Source organism: Crinia signifera, chromosome 6 (assembly GCF_055691185.1).
Source record: "Crinia signifera chromosome 6, ASM5569118v1, whole genome shotgun sequence".
NCBI classification, from domain to species: domain Eukaryota; kingdom Metazoa; phylum Chordata; class Amphibia; order Anura; family Myobatrachidae; genus Crinia; species Crinia signifera.
The window spans coordinates 284,124,933-284,138,695 of NC_139222.1; the positions used below are offsets into that span (position 1 = coordinate 284,124,933).

A 13,763-nucleotide genomic window follows, 5' to 3' on the forward strand; every position below is an offset into this window, starting at 1 on the left:
TGCTCCCCCCCACCATACACTGCCACCACCCCCCCCCCCGCTACACACCGCGCGCCCCTTCCCCCTCACTCTCATAACAGATGTAGTTGCTAACAAGCACCACTCCCCCTCTCAGCACAAACACCGCCATACCCCCCGCCCCACCAAAGCACAGCACGCCCACACCCGCACCCCCTTCACCAATAAGCCTGCATCTCCCTCGGCCCGTCCTCACCACCCCTTCCAGCACTACACGCCCTGATACTAGCTGCCCCCCCCCCCTGCCCTCACTGTCGGAGATCCCGTCCCCCACACCCGCCAGCATCACTCAGACGCACAGCCTTGCCGTGCGCCCGCCGCTGGCACCTTCTTTACCCAGCCAGCCAACCAGTGCCTTCGCTCTGTCGGAGGAGCCGTCCCCCCACACCCGCCCGCATCTGTCACAGACACACAGCTCATTGCCGTGCGCACGCCACAAGACCCGCCCCTGCCCACCCACTGCCGTCTCCACATACCCGGCAAATCAAGACATTGCCATGCGCCAGCCGCTGCCCGTACACTGCCATGCTCCAGAGGAAGACCCGTCTCCCAACACCCACCAGGATCTACAGAGCCGCACACTACATTGCCGTGCGCCCGCCACTGCCACCTTAATTACACCGCAAGCCGCCCATAGATGACGCAGAGCAGCACTCTCCCGGACCCACGGACTGCTGCTGACCACCACTGCACAAGACTGTAAGTACTATGCCATCCACCCCATACCACTACACCACCATGGGGTAGTGGGTGCCATAATATGTGTGCTAAAGTAGTAAAACAGCAGCTACCCCTTAAACATTACCGTGCTGCATTTACTACTTTAGCAGACGTATGGCACCCACCACCCCATACCACTACACTACCAACGCCTCTCTATCTATGGGGTGCCGGTCAGCCCCACCCTCCATAACCTGATCACGCTGCACTCTCACTAACCATGTACTACTTGGGTAGGCTTATGGCACCCAGCACCCCATACCACTACACCACCAACGCCTTTTCTAACACAACCTCCCTTAAACATTTCATCGCACACTATATTGTGTGCGTTTTGCCACACACACACACACACACACACACACTTATGCCTCCAATACTCACAACTACTCACACACCCCTCCATGCCTCCTATATTCACAACTATACACACACCCATCCGTGCCAACAATACTCAAAACTACACACACACACACACACACACACACACATATCAATACACATGCACCTCACACTACTTCAACTAACACATCCCCACATCTATTTACACTCTCCACCCCGTGCTGCCACCAATCTTCACTCTCCAACACCATATGTAAGTACCACCCAGCAGCCCATACCACTACACATCCCCACATCTATTTACACTCTCTACGCCGTGCTGCCACCAATCTTCACTCTCCAACACACTCACAACTACACACATATACACCCCCATCAATGCCTCCAATACTCCCAACTACACACACACCCATTCATGACTCCAATACTCACAACTACACACACCCATCAATGCCTCCAATACTCACAACTACACACACACCCATTCATGCCTCCAATACTCACAACTAAACACACACACACCCATTCCCATACATGTCTCCAATACTACCAACTCACTCACCCACTCACCCACACACACACACCCACCCATCAATGCCTCCAATACTCCCAACTACACACACCCATTCATGGCTCCAATACTCCCAACTACACACACACCCATAACCATACATGCCTCCAAAACTACCAACTACATACACACACACACACACATCTATGCCTCTAATACTCCCACCTACATCACACACCCTTCACACTACCTACCCTATATCTCTATTAACTCCAGCACCCTACACCACTCACTAAACCTCACATTTTACACTCACATCTGCAATACGCATGCACCTCGCACTACTGCACCTAACACATCCCCACATCTATTTACACTCTCCACAACCTGCTGCCACCAAACTTCACTCTCCAACACCATATGTAAGTACCACCCACCACCCCATACCACTACACCACCAACGCCTTTTCAAACACAGCTCTGCTCCCTTAAACATTTCATTGCACACTATTTAGTGTGCGTTTAGCCACACACTCACTTATGCCTCCAATACTCACAACTACACACACACATCCATGCCTCCAATACACACACCCATCCATGTCTCCAATGCTCACAACTATACACACACACACACAGCCATGCCTCTAATACAAACAAATACACACACACACACCCCCATCCATCCATGCCTCAAAAATACACACACCCATCCATGCCTCCATTACTCACAACTACTCACACACCCCTCCGTGCCTCCTATACTCACAACTACACACACACACACACATCCGTACCTTATATGCACTTTCATTAAAAAACATTTATGCTCTCAAATGCACTGTAAGCACATTATTCAGCAAATTACACTACATTTCACACTCACATATATTCCTACTTCTAATGGGGCAAAGCCCCTCACGACGGTGTGAAGAGCGCCCGGAGGGCGCGATGAATCACCTAGTATATAAATATCTGGTGAGGGTGACGGAAAGCTGGAATGCCCTGCTTCTTACTTCTTACTTTGCACATTCCGATCTGCAGGAAATGACCCTGATCCTCCCCGTTTCTCTGTAGGGCTGTTCAATCTCCGGGGATCCGATGTGGCGTATAATCCCATCTTCTTTGCTTATGCGATTATCGGACTGGATACTATCAAGTGAGTCCTTTATGTGATTTATGATTGTTTAAAGCAGGTCTGACCAACGTTGCTACCGGTAAAACTACACATTCCAGCACGCCCTGCCACCGTTCCCTAACCGCAAAACTGTGACAAGGAATGCTGGGACTTGTAGTTTCACAACAGCTGGAGAGCCACGGTTGGCCAGGCTTGGTTTAGAAGGAAGAGCTTCTGCCGAAGCCAAGCTGTTCTGTGTGGAGGGAAGGCTAGTCCTATATGCAGCTAGTGTTTCAGCAATGTAATACTATCATCAGGGTTGGACAGAAACACGGAACACTCACATTGGAGGGAATTCAATTAGCCAAATGACAGTACAATTGGTAGCTTGTTTTGTCATGTGGTCACCTTGGTAACCCCTGATGGCACTACGTACCACGTATTTTTGTTTGCATCTCAGGAGGGGCTGAAACATGCTTTTGTAGAAGATCAGGACCAAAACAAGAATAATATGTTCTTTGATTAGTTAATGTACATTTTGGATATTCTATCGTCCTATCCAGGTCTGTGAGGTTGTAACATTGACTTTGGTTGCTCATATGCGTTGATCCGGGACTTGGCAGAAAATCGTTATTTAAGTATTTTAGTGTTTGATAACGTGTTACCTATAACTGTGTTTTAGGCTGTTTATCAGTGGGGACCGGCTGGCGGATCCCGCTGTCAGGCAGCACCTTCTACTGGACTCCGCCCCTCCGGCTCCGTTCCGCGTTCAGCTGGAGCCGTACGAGTCTGTACTGACCGGTCTGCAGAGTATCTGTGCGGGATTATCCCCCAAGGAGAAGGTGTGGATCAGCGAGAAGGCCAGCCACGCCCTCGCCGAGGCCATACCCAAGGTGTGGAATACATCATTATTATTATTATTATTATATGTGTGATGTGTATTGTTACAGTAGGACAGTTTTTTCAGAGATGTTATTCACAGCTTATCCTCTTACATTATGTTATGTGTATAGCAGCCGCTAATAACAGGAAATGGCCCTTATTCTGGTTCAATCGCAAAGGCAAATTCCTTCTCAAATGGACAAAACCATGTGCACTGCAGGTGGGGCAGGTGTAACGTGCAGATAGAATTAGATTTGGGTGGGGTTTTACTTCAAAGTGAGATCTATATTGCATTGTAAAAATAAAGCAGTCAGTATTTTCACTGCACAGAAACAAAATAACTCAGCCAAATCTAATTCCCTCTGCACATTTTACATCTGCCCCACCTGCAGTGCACATGGTTTTGTCTATTTGAGATGGAGTTTACCTTTGCGAGTGAACCAGAATAAGGGCCAATGTGTATAGCAGCTGCTGATTACGGGCAATGTATATACTGTAACAGTTGCTAATAACAGGCAATGTGTATAATAACCCATAACTGTAATTTTTCAAACATGGCTTGTAACATGATAGTAAGGCGCACATTGGTTGGTGGTTTAAATGCCAGGCACACACAATGTAGAACAGTGGTAGCCAACTCCAGTCCATGAGAGCTGCAGACGCGAGCGAGCGGACCCTGCCTGGGACACGGGGGACGGGAACACTGCCCGTCTCCGCTTCAGGGAGATGGACAGGGTTAGGGGGGGGGAGGTGGGAGACCGGCGGCGAGGTGGCGGGGGGTGCTCCGTTGTAAGGGGACACAAGCCTATTACTCTCCATTTTAGTACTTTTCAAGCTTAGTACATCTGGTCCAATATCTCTGAGTTAGATTTAATGACTGTCTGTTTGTGTCCCAAGACGCAGAGGTACCTGTCGCAGAACACCCCGATATCCCTGGCTAAGGCAGTGAAAAATGCTTCAGAGATAGAAGGCATGAGGAGGGCGCATGTAAGTATCGCTGCGTTATGTTATGTACCGTGCCCCGCCCGTTCCTCTCATGTCTCCACCTCCACCCTCCCGTATCCAGTTCTGCGGTCTGGTTGTCCTCCTCTCTTCCATCTCATTCTCCTCCCAAATTCATGCTATTCCTGAATCTGGTCAAACTCTCTCCTGTGCATCCTATCCAGCATCCGACCCTCACTCATCCTGCAGACTACTAAACGTCTTGTTCTCTCCCACCTCCCACGCTCTGCTCTTCCTTCTCTTCCTGTCTCTTATTCGCTACCACTCAGCCACTCAGTCCAACTATCCACACTCGCCAGGGTACTAATGCTCCTTTCACTGTCAATGGGCCTAATTCAGCTTGGCTCGCTAGGCAGCCTACATTTGTTGCCTAGCGAGCACCTTAACACCTCCCGCCGAACTGACTTTTTTATTTCCTCCGCAAGCAGGCTTCGGCCCATCTGCGTTCCCAGTGGAAGGCCCAGCGGTTTCATGGGAGTCCCCCTGCTCCAGGCTGGTGTTTGCCCCCCCCTACCTCCTGCTCGCCCTCCCTCCCTCTGCCACCCATGCAAATGCCTCAGCGGGGTCTGCACGTGCACATATATGCGCATGCCCCATCGGAACGGGGCTGAATTTGGCCATGTCTGATCTATGTTGAATCGCCCCCTACAGCAGTGGTGTCAATCTCATGGCCCTCCAGCTGTTGTGGAACTACACGTCCCAGCATGCCCTGCCACAGTTTTCGCAATCCATTATATAAAATCTGTGGCAAGGCATGCTGCTACGTGTAGTTCCACAGCAGCTCGAGGGCCACGACACCACTGCCCTTAAGTATACTGTGTTTGTTCCCCTTGTACTGTGTGTTTTAGCGTTGTTGTATTGTTGATCATTTCTCTGTACAGAGCTACGGACACTTGGTGGTGATATAAATAGATGATAAATAGTTCATGGACCAACTAAAAAGTTGAAATCTGTTTACACTGTAGTAACTGGGAGGGTGACATTTATCTAACTATTTTTGTTCCATTGGTTTTAAGACGTTTAACAGGGAACAGGGCACCCAGCTGTAAGGAGCGCACATAACAGACGATGCGTGATACTGATACCGACCATGTAGATGGTCTGGTGTGTATGTACTGTATCGTTACCAGTGTGCGCTCCCGTGGGTTGTACACGCAGGGTGACGGGGATAATGCTAGCGAGAGCTATGCTGCAGAATTTCTGTCCTGCTGTTCCGGTATCACACTAATATGTACCCAGCGTTAGACTGGTGACGTTCCGACAAACGCATGTGACAATTTATAGCACGTTTTTGTGTTTCACATCCTAAAGGTGGGTGGGGGGGTGGGGGGGGGGGGACACTAAAACTGGGGTAAGTGGGATTGCAGCGGTGGCTTCTTAGTCATATACGTCCTGTTGATGCTCTGTACTCACTGAACTGTTCATTGGTTTTCCTGAACTTACTAGAACGTTTATCTCTGTTGTCGGCAGATAAAGGACGCCGTCGCTCTTTGTGAATTCTTCAACTGGCTGGAGAAAGAGGTAAAACGAGAAATCTGTGATTCCCCCGTGTGTTTCTCCAGCCCCATAGCTCAATGTGCAATATAGCGTCATGTAGCTCTCTAGCCTCATGACAAACCTCCTCTGTGTCTCTGCAGCCTCATATTGTTCTCCTGCATCTGCCCAGCTCTATAGGTTCCCATACACGTTACAATTATTGTATACAATATCACATCTCCTCGTATCTCGGTTTTGTGATAAGATGAGATCTAGTACAAAAAGTATGTGCAGCACATACTTTTTGTACTAGATCTCATCTCATCTGATCTCATAGCAAAACTGAGATGTTATATTGTATACAATAATTGTAACGTGTATGGGCACCTTATGACTTCATGCCCAAGCCCTGTGTCTCTGGGGACCTAGGCCCGAGCCCTGTGTCTCTGGGGCCCCAGGCCCGAGCCCTGTGTCTCTGGGGCCCCAGGCACGAGCCCTGTGTCTCTGGGGCTCCACACCCCCCTCTCCTCCATATCTGTCCAGCTTCAGGGGGCTTGTGTGTGGGAAGGAGGGGTGGCTGGGGTAGAGGTGTACCTGTGTACAATACTCCGCCAGTGAGAGGAGGGAGGGGCCCTGGGGGCCACTCTGCAGCGTTATGTAATAGATCATACATTCCTTTCCCGCCGTAGATTCACACGGACTCCGTTACAGAAATATCCGCCGCAGATCAAGCACAGCTGTTCCGCAGGTAACTCCCTGACCGTGCTCATCACCATATTCCAGCATTCATGTGCTTCCTGCCGCTATGAGTGCGGTGGAACCATGTGTCCTTCTGTAACGTAAGCCGTCATTTTGTGTATTTCAGCCAACAAGAAGATTTTGTCGAGCTCAGTTTTGATACAATTTCAAGTATAGGACCGAACGGAGCGATCATCCACTATAAGTAAGTCTGGGGGTAATTATTCTGCACGTACGGTAACGTTCCCAATATAAAGCAGCCGTGTTGTGTCTGTCTCCCCAGGCCGGTACCAGAGACCAACAGGAAGTTGAGTGTGAATGAGATCTACCTCCTGGACTCTGGCGCTCAGTACAAGTAAGAGAACCGGTTCTGTGCGCGGGTAGGGACAGCCTGTGTGTCGGTACTGCAGGCCAGAGCAGGTGGTTGCACTGCGGTCAGATGGGGACTCTGCTTTATGTGAGGTCACTTCCTGCTCCTATATGTGTTTAGTGCCGTTATTGCCCAGACTGATAAACTCATTTTATAATGTAAGCAAGGCTCGCGGAATAAGTTTTGATTGTCGGGTCACTAATTACCTTTATCTCTTCAAAGGGATGGTACAACGGATGTCACCAGGACGGTGCATTTTGGAACCCCAACGGAGTATGAGAAGGTAAGTTGTTCTTGCCCATCACAGCAGTGTTTTCTGTACCTACAGCCAGGTGTTGTCCGAGGTCTGTACCTACAGCCAGGTGTGTTGTCCGAGGTCTGTATCTACAGCCAGGTGTGTTGTCCGAGGTCTGTACCTACAGCCAGGTGTGTTGTCCGAGGTCTGTACCTACAGCCAGGTGTGTTGTCCGAGGTCTGTACCTACAGCCAGGTGTGTTGTCCGAGGTCTGTATCTACAGCCAGGTGTGTTGTCCGAGGTCTGTACCTACAGCCAGGTGTGTTGTCCGAGGTCTGTACCTACAGCCAGGTGTGTTGTCCGAGGTCTGTACCTACAGCCAGGTGTGCTCGCCGAGGTCTGTACCTACAGCCAGGTGTGCTCGCCGAGGTCTGTACCTACAGCCAGGTGTGCTCGCCCGAGGTCTGTACCTACAGCTAGGTGTGCTCGCCGAGGTCTGTACCTACAGCCAGGTGTGCTCGCCGAGGTCTGTACCTACAGCCAGGTGTGCTTGCCGAGGTCTGTACCTACAGCCAGGTGTGCTCGCCGAGGTCTGTACACTGTAACCGCAGCCAGGTGCCTTCTCCCGACTGTACACTGTAACCGCAGCCAGGTGCCCTCTCCCAACTGTACACTGTGACCGCAGCCAGGTGCCTTCTCCCGACTGTACACTGTAGCCGCAGCCAGGTGCCGTCTCCCGACTGTACACTGTAACCGCAGCCAGGTGCCGTCTCCCGACTGTACACTGTAACCACAGCCAGGTGCCTTCTCCCGACTGTACACTGTAACCGCAGCCAGGTGCCTTCTCCCGACTGTACACTGTGACCGCAGCCAGGTGCCCTCTCCCGACTGTACACTGTGACCGCAGCCAGGTGCCTTCTCCCGACTGTACACTGTGACCGCAGCCAGGTGCCTTCTCCCGACTGTACACTGTGACCGCAGCCAGGTGCCTTCTCCCGACTGTACACTGTAACCGCAGCCAGGTGCCTTCTCCCGACTGTACACTGTAACCGCAGCCAGGTGCCCTCTCCCGACTGTACACTGTAACCGCAGCCAGGTGTCTTCTCCCGCCTGTACACTGTGACCGCAGCCAGGTGCCTTCTCCCGACTGTACACTGTGACCGCAGCCAGGTGCCCTCTCCCGACTGTACACTGTGACCGCAGCCAGGTGCCCTCTCCCGACTGTACACTGTGACCGCAGCCAGGTGTCTTCTCCCGACTGTACACTGTGACCGCAGCCAGGTGTCTTCTCCCGACTGTACACTGTGACCGCAGCCAGGTGCCTTCTCCCGACTGTACACTGTAACCGCAGCCAGGTGCCTTCTCCCGACTGTACACTGTAACCGCAGCCAGGTGCCTCCTCCCGACTGTACACTGTAACCGCAGCCAGGTGCCTCCTCCCGACTGTACACTGTAACCGCAGCCAGGTGCCTTCTCCCGACTGTACACTGTAACCGCAGCCAGGTGCCTTCTCCCGACTGTACACTGTAACCGCAGCCAGGTGCCTTCTCCCGACTGTACACTGTAACCGCAGCCAGGTGCCTTCTCCCGACTGTACACTGTAACCGCAGCCAGGTGCCTTCTCCCGACTGTACACTGTAACCGCAGCCAGGTGTGCTCGCCCGACTGTACACTGTGACCCCAGCCAGGTGCCTTCTCCCGACTGTACACTGTAACCGCAGCCAGGTGCCGTCTCCCGACTGTACACTGTAACCGCAGCCAGGTGCCTTCTCCCGACTGTACACTGTAACCGCAGCCAGGTGCCTTCTCCCGACTGTACACTGTAACCGCAGCCAGGTGCCCTCTCCCGCCTGTACACTGTAACCGCAGCCAGGTGCCTTCTCCCGACTGTACACTGTAACCGCAGCCAGGTGCCGTCTCCCGACTGTACACTGTAACCGCAGCCAGGTGCCTTCTCCCGACTGTACACTGTAACCGCAGCCAGGTGTCTTCTCCCGACTGTACACTGTAACCGCAGCCAGGTGCCTTCTCCCGACTGTACACTGTAACCGCAGCCAGGTGCCTTCTCCCGACTGTACACTGTAACCGCAGCCAGGTGCGTCTTCCTATGTGACACAGACTTTTTTCTCTTTAGGAATGTTTCACATACGTGTTAAAAGGACACATAGCCGTGTGCGCTGCAGTATTCCCCAATGGAACAAAAGGTATGACCAGAATATTTCGGCGATTTGGTGACAGTAACTATGCAATTTATAATTTGGGTTGTTCCTTTTTAACAAAATATTCTGGTAAAGTTCATATACGAAGCTGATTCCATTTATCGCAGTCTCCCGGGGTTCGTAGCACATGACTGACAGCGGCGGCCTTGTGGATGTTAGGGAGAGTGGTGATTGGATGTGAGCTAGAGACTGCATCATGTGATTGGCTCCTATGTAATCACATGCTGCCATCTGTAACCTATAGAGCAGCCCGTTGTCCATCTAGTTAGTCCTCGAAGACTTTACTAAATCTGGCAAGTTTTGTTTTATATCAGTGTAGCCCTTGTATCACTGGGGGGAGGTGTAGCCCTTGTATCAGTGGGGGAGGTGTAGCCCTTGTATCAGTGGGGGAGGTGTAGCCCTTGTATCAGTGGGGGAGGTGTAGCCCTTGTATCAGTCGGGGGAGGTGTAGCCCTTGTATCAGTGGGGGGAGGTGTAGCCCTTGTATCAGTGGGGGGGTGTAGCCCTTGTATCAGTGGGGGAGGTGTAGACCTTGTATCAGTGGGGGGAGGTGTAGCCCTTGTATCAGTGGGGGGGGTGTAGCCCTTGTATCAGTGGGGGAGGTGTAGCCCTTGTATCAGTGGGGGAGGTGTAGCCCTTGTATCAGTGGGGGAGGTGTAGCTCTTGTATCAGTGGGGAGGTGTAGCCCTTGTATCAGTGGGGGAGGTGTAGACCTTGTATCAGTGGGGGGAGGTGTAGCCCTTGTATCAGTGGGGGAGGTGTAGCCCTTGTATCAGTGGGGGAGGTGTAGCCCTTGTATCAGTCGGGGGAGGTGTAGCCCTTGTATCAGTCGGGGGAGGTGTAGCCCTTGTATCAGTCGGGGGAGGTGTAGCCCTTGTATCAGTCGGGGGAGGTGTAGCCCTTGTATCAGTCGGGGGAGGTGTAGCCCTTGTATCAGTCGGGGGAGGTGTAGCCCTTGTATCAGTCGGGGGAGGTGTAGCCCTTGTATCAGTCGGGGGAGGTGTAGCCCTTGTATCAGTCGGGGGAGGTGTAGCCCTTGTATCAGTCGGGGGAGGTGTAGCCCTTGTATCAGTCGGGGGAGGTGTAGCCCTTGTATCAGTCGGGGGAGGTGTAGCCCTTGTATCAGTCGGGGGAGGTGTAGCCCTTGTATCAGTCGGGGGAGGTGTAGCCCTTGTATCAGTCGGGGGAGGTGTAGCCCTTGTATCAGTCGGGGGAGGTGTAGCCCTTGTATCAGTCGGGGGAGGTGTAGCCCTTGTATCAGTCGGGGGAGGTGTAGCCCTTGTATCAGTCGGGGGAGGTGTAGCCCTTGTATCAGTCGGGGGGGGGGGGGGTGTAGCCCTTGTATCAGTGGGGGGGGGGGGGGGTGTAGCACTTGTATCAGTGGGGGGGAGGTGTAGCACTTGTATCAGTGGGGGGGAGGTGTAGAACTTGTATCAGTGGGGGGGAGGTGTAGAACTTGTATCAGTGGGGGAGGTGTAGCCCTTGTATCAGTGGGGGGAGGTGTAGCCCTTGTATCAGTGGGGGAGGTGTAGCACTTGTATCAGTGGGGGAGGTGTAGACCTTGTATCACTGGGGGGATGGGGGGTGTAGCCCTTGTATCACTGGGGGGGATGGGGGGGGGTGTAGCCCTTGTATCAGTGGGGAGAGGGGGGTGTAGCCCTTGTATTATTGGGGGAGGTGTAGCTCTGGTATCAGTGGGGGGGGGGGGGTGTAGCCCTTGTATTAGTGGGGGGAGGTGTAGCCCTTGTATCAGTGGGGGGGGGGGGGGGTGTAGCCCTTGTATCAGTGGGGGGTGTAGCCCTTGTATCAGTGGGGGGGGGGGGGTGTAGCCCTTGTATCAGTGGGGGGGTGTAGCCCTTGTATCATTGGGGAAGGTGTAGCCCTTGTATCAGTCGGGGGAGGTGTAGCCCTTGTATCAGTCGGGGGAGGTGTAGCCCTTGTATCAGTCGGGGGAGGTGTAGCCCTTGTATCAGTCGGGGGAGGTGTAGCCCTTGTATCAGTCGGGGGAGGTGTAGCCCTTGTATCAGTCGGGGGAGGTGTAGCCCTTGTATCAGTCGGGGGAGGTGTAGCCCTTGTATCAGTCGGGGGAGGTGTAGCCCTTGTATCAGTCGGGGGAGGTGTAGCCCTTGTATCAGTCGGGGGAGGTGTAGCCCTTGTATCAGTGGGGGGAGGTGTAGCCCTTGTATCAGTGGGGGGGGGGGTGTAGCACTTGTATCAGTGGGGGGGGGGTGTAGCACTTGTATCAGTGGGGGGGGGGGTGTAGCACTTGTATCAGTGGGGGGGGGGTGTAGCACTTGTATCAGTGGGGGGGAGGTGTAGCAGGGGGGAGGTGTAGCACTTGTATCAGTCGGGGGAGGTGTAGCCCTTGTATCAGTCGGGGGAGGTGTAGCCCTTGTATCAGTCGGGGGAGGTGTAGCCCTTGTATCAGTCGGGGGAGGTGTAGCCCTTGTATCAGTCGGGGGAGGTGTAGCCCTTGTATCAGTCGGGGGAGGTGTAGCCCTTGTATCAGTCGGGGGAGGTGTAGCCCTTGTATCAGTCGGGGGAGGTGTAGCCCTTGTATCAGTCGGGGGAGGTGTAGCCCTTGTATCAGTCGGGGGAGGTGTAGCCCTTGTATCAGTCGGGGGAGGTGTAGCCCTTGTATCAGTCGGGGGAGGTGTAGCCCTTGTATCAGTCGGGGGAGGTGTAGCCCTTGTATCAGTGGGGGGAGGTGTAGCCCTTGTATCAGTGGGGGGGGGGGGGGTGTAGCACTTGTATCAGTGGGGGGGGGTGTAGCACTTGTATCAGTGGGGGGGAGGTGTAGCACTTGTATCAGTGGGGGAGGTGTAGCACTTGTATCAGTGGGGGAGGTGTAGCACTTGTATCAGTTGGGGGGGGGGGGTGTAGCCCTTGTATCCGTGTGGGGGGGGGGGGGGGGTGTAGCCCTTGTATCGGGGGGGGGGGGGGGGGGGGGGGTGTAGCCCTTGTATCGGGGGGGGGGGGGGTGTGTGTAGCACTTGTATCAGTTGGGGGGGGGGGTGTAGCCCTTGTATCGGGGGGGGGGGGAGGTGTAGCCCTTGTATCAGTGGGGGGGGGGGGTGTAGCACTTGTATCAGTGGGGGGGGGGTGTAGCACTTGTATCAGTGGGGGGAGGTGTAGCACTTGTATCAGTGGGGGAGGTGTAGCACTTGTATCAGTGGGGGAGGTGTAGCACTTGTATCAGTTGGGGGGGGGGGTGTAGCCCTTGTATCCGTGTGGGGGGGGGGGGGGGTGTAGCCCTTGTATCGGGGGGGGGGGGGGGGGGGGGGGGGGTGTAGCCCTTGTATCGGGGGGGGGGGGGGGGGTGTGTGTAGCACTTGTATCAGTTGGGGGGGGGGGTGTAGCCCTTGTATCGGGGGGGGGGGGGGTGTAGCCCTTGTATCAGTGGGGGGGGGGGGGTGTAGCCCTTGTATCAGTGGGGGGGGGTGTGTGTAGCCCTTGTATCAGTGGGGGGGGTGTGTGTAGCCCTTGTATCAGTGGGGGGGGAGGTGTAGACCTTGTATCAGTGGGGGGAGGTGTAGACCTTGTATCAGTGGGGGGAGGTGTAGCCCTTGTATCAGTGGGGGGAGGTGTAGCCCTTGTATCAGTGGGGGGAGGTGTAGCCCTTGTATCAGTGGGGGGAGGTGTAGCCCTTGTATCAGTGGGGGGAGGTGTAGCCCTTGTATCAGTGGGGGGAGGTGTAGCCCTTGTATCAGTGGGGGGAGGTGTAGCCCTTGTATCAGTCGGGAGGTATCAGTGGGGGGAGGTGTAGCCCTTGTATCAGTCGGGAGGTATCAGTGGGGGGAGGTGTAGCCCTTGTATCAGTGGGGGGAGGTGTCGCCCTTGTATCAGTGGGGGGAGGTGTAGCCCTTGTATCAGTGGGGGGAGGTGTAGCCCTTGTATCAGTCGGGAGGTATCAGTGGGGGGAGGTGTAGCCCTTGTATCAGTCGGGGGAGGTGTAGCCCTTGTATCAGTCGGGAGGTATCAGTGGGGGGAGGTGTAGCCCTTGTATCAGTGGGGGGAGGTGTCGCCCTTGTATCAGTGGGGGGAGGTGTAGCCCTTGTATCAGTGGGGGGAGGTGTAGCCCTTGTATCAGTGGGGGAGGTGTAGCCCTTGTATCAGTGGGGAGAGGTGTAGCC

The 13,763-nt window shown here is 53.9% G+C and overlaps 1 protein-coding gene across 3 annotated transcripts in view; it reads left to right on the top strand.

Moving 5' to 3' along the window:
- XPNPEP1 (X-prolyl aminopeptidase 1) overlaps positions 1-13,763 on the top strand; it is a 34,353-nt gene that overhangs the window by 14,859 nt on the left and 5,731 nt on the right. For all 3 annotated transcript variants that reach the window (XM_083149852.1, XM_083149853.1, XM_083149854.1), the window contains exons 8-16: positions 2,669-2,750; positions 3,391-3,601; positions 4,488-4,577; positions 6,063-6,113; positions 6,758-6,816; positions 6,934-7,011; positions 7,090-7,161; positions 7,399-7,459; positions 9,546-9,615. In XM_083149852.1, the coding sequence (XP_083005978.1) occupies positions 2,669-2,750; positions 3,391-3,601; positions 4,488-4,577; positions 6,063-6,113; positions 6,758-6,816; positions 6,934-7,011; positions 7,090-7,161; positions 7,399-7,459; positions 9,546-9,615 (774 nt within the window). The remainder of the gene's footprint in view (positions 1-2,668; positions 2,751-3,390; positions 3,602-4,487; positions 4,578-6,062; positions 6,114-6,757; positions 6,817-6,933; positions 7,012-7,089; positions 7,162-7,398; positions 7,460-9,545; positions 9,616-13,763) is intronic.